The 6,034-nt window shown below is 32.1% G+C and overlaps 1 protein-coding gene across 1 annotated transcript; it reads left to right on the forward strand.

Moving 5' to 3' along the window:
• Positions 1-4,391: 4,391 nt before the first annotated feature.
• LOC108408727 (olfactory receptor 14C36-like) lies at positions 4,392-5,312 on the forward strand. Its single transcript, XM_037022596.1, has one exon. It carries the CDS (start codon positions 4,392-4,394, stop codon positions 5,310-5,312), a length of 921 nt encoding a protein of 306 aa, XP_036878491.1.
• Positions 5,313-6,034: the final 722 nt, after the last annotated feature.

Raw genomic sequence — 6,034 nt, forward strand, 5'->3', positions numbered from 1 at the left:
AAAAGCTAAACAAATCTAAGAAAGGATACAGGCTTAATGTTTTCCTTAAACCTGCTTCCCTTGAATTGGTTCAGCTATATTTAAGTGCTACCAGAAAACTCAAATTAAAATTCCAAATTGAACTTTATTAAAGAATCAAAGTAAAGGAATTCATAATTTCTTTGTAACTTATTTCATCTCATGATACACTTATGCATTCTTTTCTAGGAGGTCATGAATGAAGTGTAGACATGGATGGTATAAGTCCAAATTCTTAGATGCAAGAAACTAAATATCCTGATTAAATATTAAACACAAGGTGCTGGATCTTTGTGTATCCAATAACTGCAAAAATTTTTCTAGATTAGGCATAATTGCTATCAAAATACATTATAAGTAAATATATCATTATCCACACTATAAATATTTAGTAAGCAAGTATTGCCTTTTTAAGGTAAATCTGTCAAAGAATTTAGGCATATTAAGTATTACTACTAATTTCCAACATTAAGCTTTTAAATCATTGCTGTCATCACTCATTATATTTCTGCAGAGGTCTACAAAATAACCTTTACCTTAGTTTATTTTTATTTATATAACTTTCATAAATGACTTATTAAAAGTTTAAATTTATTTAATGACAATAAAAGGTACATTCCCTCTTTCACTGCAGTTTAGATAATGCCATGATTTGGTATTGAATCTTATTTACTGCAAGCAGGGAGTCTGAGACATGAAAAATTAGGTTTTTTGAATCTGGAACTGAGGAAATTTATTGAGAAAAAATGGATCACTTACTCTTATTTTTCTTCTTGACCATCAACATTCACGGATATTTAAAAATCATTTAAGTGTATATACTAAGTAATACTATGTATATAAATATATATGCATATATATATATATACATGCCCATCTATATAGTTGTGCATGTAAATACAATTAGAAGTATATGCAAATATGAGTCACAATGCTAAAAAGCACATGCAATATTTCAAAGGTAATTATTTACTTCAACAAAAATGTTACTTGAAAATTTATTTTGTCATTTACTCCATTTTTCATTCACATGTCTCATAAAAAAACTGGATAATAGAGTGTTAAGCAAAAGGGAGATTTAGGAATCAGATGTGGGAAAAAGCATGTATAAACAACTATATTATTCTTAATTCAGACCTCAGTTCACATCAACAAACAAAAATTATCTTATTTCTTTACAAAGCCCTTCAATTTTTAGCAAAATACATATTTAATTTATTTTTGAATAATAAAACTATAAAAATGTAGACTGTATTAAATCCACTTTGGATGGAGATGTGTGAATTTTTAAAGGAAAATTTAGAGGTGAAAAAAGAAAAGGTGGAGTTATAAATAAAACAAAGATTAAGTAGAAATGAAAGATATATAGCTGTAAGACAAAATAGAATATCTTTAAATTCCAGAAATATTAATGGAGACCATTTAAAATGTTTTCCTTTTTAAGTCAGTGTTTGGTAAATATAACAGAATTACACATTTCATATAGCCACATTTATTTTTTTCAAAGGATGGATATGCAATAATTCTTTTCAAGCTTAAAATCGATTGAGTTCAGAGGCTAGTTTACAAATGATTAAATCAACTTTCCCCATGTTCAAATACATTAATTAGTGCCAATTATAAACATTGAGAAATGTTGAAGTAATTTTTTGTTACTTCAAAGAGTGCATCAATAAAGTTCAATCAATACAAACTAGTGAACAGTTTCTTAATTTTGTAGGAGATACAAATGGAATGTGGTTTAGTGTAAAAACCAAAATGTCTATAGTTCTATGACACGTTGAAGGTTTTAAACATGTATCTTAACATTCTGTGTAATCATTTTAAAAAGAAGGAAGTATTACACATTGTCTACTTTTTGTTAGGACCCATCAATTTCTGAATTTTTAAATACTTATTAAACACAAATAAGTAAGATGCAAATATATGAATTTTTGAATATATACAAATGAAAATGAGAAAAAAATATTTTATGTATTATATTCTCATTGAAATAAGGCACTTAAAATATTTTTATTCTTCCAATAAAACCTTAGTTGATTCAATAGTTTTTTAGTGATTTTGAGTAATCAATTAAAAATTGTTATATGATTGACATTAGCTTGTATTTCTCACAGGTGAGTATGGGTTTATTATTTTAGACCTGTATAAAATTTATTAATGTAAGGCAGTAGATAGTGTAATCACATTTAGAGTTATTTATGAGTAAAAATATAAGCATTGAAAATAATGTTAGTAGATAACTAAATATCTAACGATATGTTTTATAACTATGATGAATGCATTATTAAAACATTGCAAAGTATTTGGGGTGTATTACTCATGTTAATGTGTCTCATTTTCATGGAGTTAATATTTACATACAATGTTACATAAGTTTCAGGTGTGCAAAATAGTGATGTGATTGTTTTACACGTATTGAAATGATAGCCATGATAGTTCTAGTTAACACCTGCCGCCAGACAAGTTTATGATAATATTATTGGCTATAATGCCTATGCTGTAAATGTTCATGAGATTTATTTACTTTATAACTGGAAGATATGCCTCTTAATCATCCTGATTTACTTCACCCATTCTCCTCCCCCATCTACCCCAGCAACTAGCAGTTAGTTCTCTTTATATATGAATGTGTTTCTGCTTGTTTGTTTGTTTCCTCGTTTTGCTTTTTAGAATCCACATGTAAGTGAAATTATTGGTATAATTTCACAAACAGAAATTATATGGTATTTCTCTTTCTCTGTCTGACTTATTTCACATTAAATAATACCCTCTAGTATCATCCATATGTTGCAAATGGCAGGATTTCATTCTAATTCATGGCTAATATTCCACTTTATACATATACCACATCCTCATTCATTTATTATATATTTAAATATATAAATATATGTTACATATATATAAATATATATTTGAATTGGGTTCTTGAAAGAGGTGAAGGGGATAAGAGACACAAAATCTCAATCACAATATAAATTAGTCATGGGCATGAAAGTACAGCACAAAGAACATAGTCAATAGTTCTGTAGCTTCTTTCTGTGCTAATAGTAACTACACCATTTGGGGTTAGCATTTAATAATGTATACAACTGTCAAAACATTATGTCCTATACTTGAAAACAAGATAGTATTATATATAAGCTACACTTAAATAAAAATTAAATTGCTAATCATCAGAGAAATGAAAATTAAAACCACAATGAGATGTGACCTCACACCAGTTAGGATGGCCAACATCCAAAAGACAAACAACAACAAATGCTGGCAAGGATGTGGAGAAAGGGGAACCCTCCTACACTGCTGGTGAGAGTGTAAATTAGTTCAACCATTGTGGAAAGCAGTGTGGAGGTTTCTCAAAAAACTAAAAATAGAAATACCATTTGACCCAGGAATTCCACTCCTAGGAATTTCCCTAAGAATGCTGGAGCCCAAGTTCAAAAAGACATATGCACCCCTACGTTTATTGCAGCACTATTTACAATAGCCAAGAAATGGAGGCAACCTAAGTGTCCATCAGTAGATGGATGGATAATGAAGATGTGGTACATATACACAATGGAATATTATTCAGCTATAAGAAGAAAATAAATCCTACCATTTGAAACAACATGGGTGGAGCTAGAGGGTATTATGCTCAGTGAAATAAGCCAGGTTGAGAAAGACAAGTGCCAAATGATTTCACTCATCTGTGGAATATAAGAACAAAGCAAAACATGAAGGAACAAAACAGCAGCAGACTCATAGAACCCAAGAATGGACTAAGTTACCAAAGGGAAAGGGACTGGGGAGGATTGGTGGGAAGGGAGAGAGAAGGGGAATAATGGGCATTACAATTAGCAAACAAAATGTGGGGGTTGGTCATGGGGAAGGCAGTATAGCCCAGAGAAGACAAGTAGTGATTCTATAGCATCTTACTATGCTGATGGGCAGTGACTATAATGGGGTATGTGGTGGGGACTTGATAATGGGGAGAATCTAGTAACTACAATGTTGCTCATATAATTGTATATGAATGATACCAAAAAAAACCAAAACTTGTATTTGAATTGATGAATTCTTTATTAAAATAATAATACTAATAGGATGTATATTATTGATAGAGTATGAACACTAAACATCATAATCAGCAAGGGATTGGAAAACCACAACTGAAGCATTTTGCCATGTTAATTATTCAAAAGTGGTAAAAAACTTAGCAGATCTAAATGTAAGTAATGAAGGGTATTTCCTATGCATGAAGGCCAATTTTATAAAATAGAAGGAAACACTTGAAAATAAGATATTTAACATATTTTATAAATTTTTTCTATGAATCTTACTTTTCATTGTTTATCCCTGTTGTTTTCCAGGTCAAACATCATTTCCTGAAAATGACCAATTTCACAACAGTGACTGAGTTTCTCCTCATGGGCTTTGCTGAGAAGAGGGAGATAAGGCTTCTGCTCTCCCTGCTATTCCTTCTGATGTACCTGGCCACCCTCACAGGGAACATTCTTATCATCAGTGCCACCACAGTTGACCAGAACCTTCATACACCCATGTACTTCTTCCTCAGGAACCTGTCCATCTTAGACGTGTGCTATGTTTCTGTCACTGTGCCCAATGCCTGTGTCAACTCTCTCACTAATAACTGGGTGATCTCAGTGGCTGGATGTGCAACTCAGATATTCTTGGTCATTTATTTTGCATTTGTAGAAATAGCATTCCTCACACTCATGGCCCGTGACCGCTATGTGGCCATCTGCCAGCCCCTCCACTACCCTATCATCATGAACCACCAGTTCTGTTTGCGAATGACTCTATTTTCCCTGCTCAGTGGTCTTATCTATGCAGGTGCACACACAGGTAATGTATTTCAGTTGTCCTTCTGTCAGTCCAATGTGGTCCAACAGTTCTTCTGTGATGTCCCCTCTCTGCTTAACCTCTCTTGCTCAGACACCTTCAGTAATTTCCTCTTACTTATTATCTCTGCAATTGTGGTTTGTGGTGGCTGCTTTGCCTTTATCATCATGTCCTACATTCACGTATTTTCCACTGTGCTGAAGTTTCCAACCGGAGAGCGAGGCAAGGCCTTTTCCACGTGTGTCCCTCACATCCTGGTGGTGTCTGTCTTCCTCATTACTATCGCCTATGTGTACCTGAAGCCTTCAGTAACATCCGAAACAATCCAGGACATGATTCTTTCTGTATTTTACACTATAGTTCCTCCTTTATTGAATCCCATCATCTACAGTCTTAGAAACAATCAGGTAAAAGAAGCTATAAGAAAACTAATAGTTTTATTCCCATAAAGTAAAAAATTTCCCTTTCAGGTTCATCTCAGTGTTGCTGAATGAGTCACAAATTTCTAGACTACAACAGTCTTATTGGGTTTTACATATTAGTTTGCTCACTATAAAATGATTCATTTAATATCTCTATAATTACGGTTTTTAACATTACTCTTTTCATCTGTTATTTGAAATTAAAATTTTTCCACTGCTGGTTTTAATGAACAGGTATGATCAAAGATATTGATGAAATACTTAGGATTCATCAATTATTAATATTAATAATGTCTCAAAGGACTCCTTAACAAGTTAAGCACATAAAAATACTATAGGTTCTATTATCTGGTAAATTTCAAAAAAAAATATGAAATACATGTATAATGTCTTCAGTGATAGGAATTTATGTATCATGAAATTAAAAATTAAGTCTAACAAATTATAGTCCATGATTTGTATGGAATTAAAACTAATGAATATCTGGAAAGTGAAAAAGTATGTCCACAACAAAGACTAAGAGAAATGTGATTTAGCCTCCCAATTAATCGGAATGAAGAATGTCCTATTTGTTGACAGGAGCTATCATTAACCTTTCTTTGCTGCTTGCAGTTATTTTATTATACCGTACTGAGGAGACGCACCATGCTGTGGGGATATAGGCAGTTGTGATATAGTGAGTCATAAGAAAAACATACTTAGTCATTCAGATGGTCAAGTAGGTATTTCCCAGCATATCTGGTTTCCAT

Source organism: Manis javanica, chromosome 14 (genome assembly GCF_040802235.1).
Source record: "Manis javanica isolate MJ-LG chromosome 14, MJ_LKY, whole genome shotgun sequence".
Classification (NCBI taxonomy): domain Eukaryota; kingdom Metazoa; phylum Chordata; class Mammalia; order Pholidota; family Manidae; genus Manis; species Manis javanica.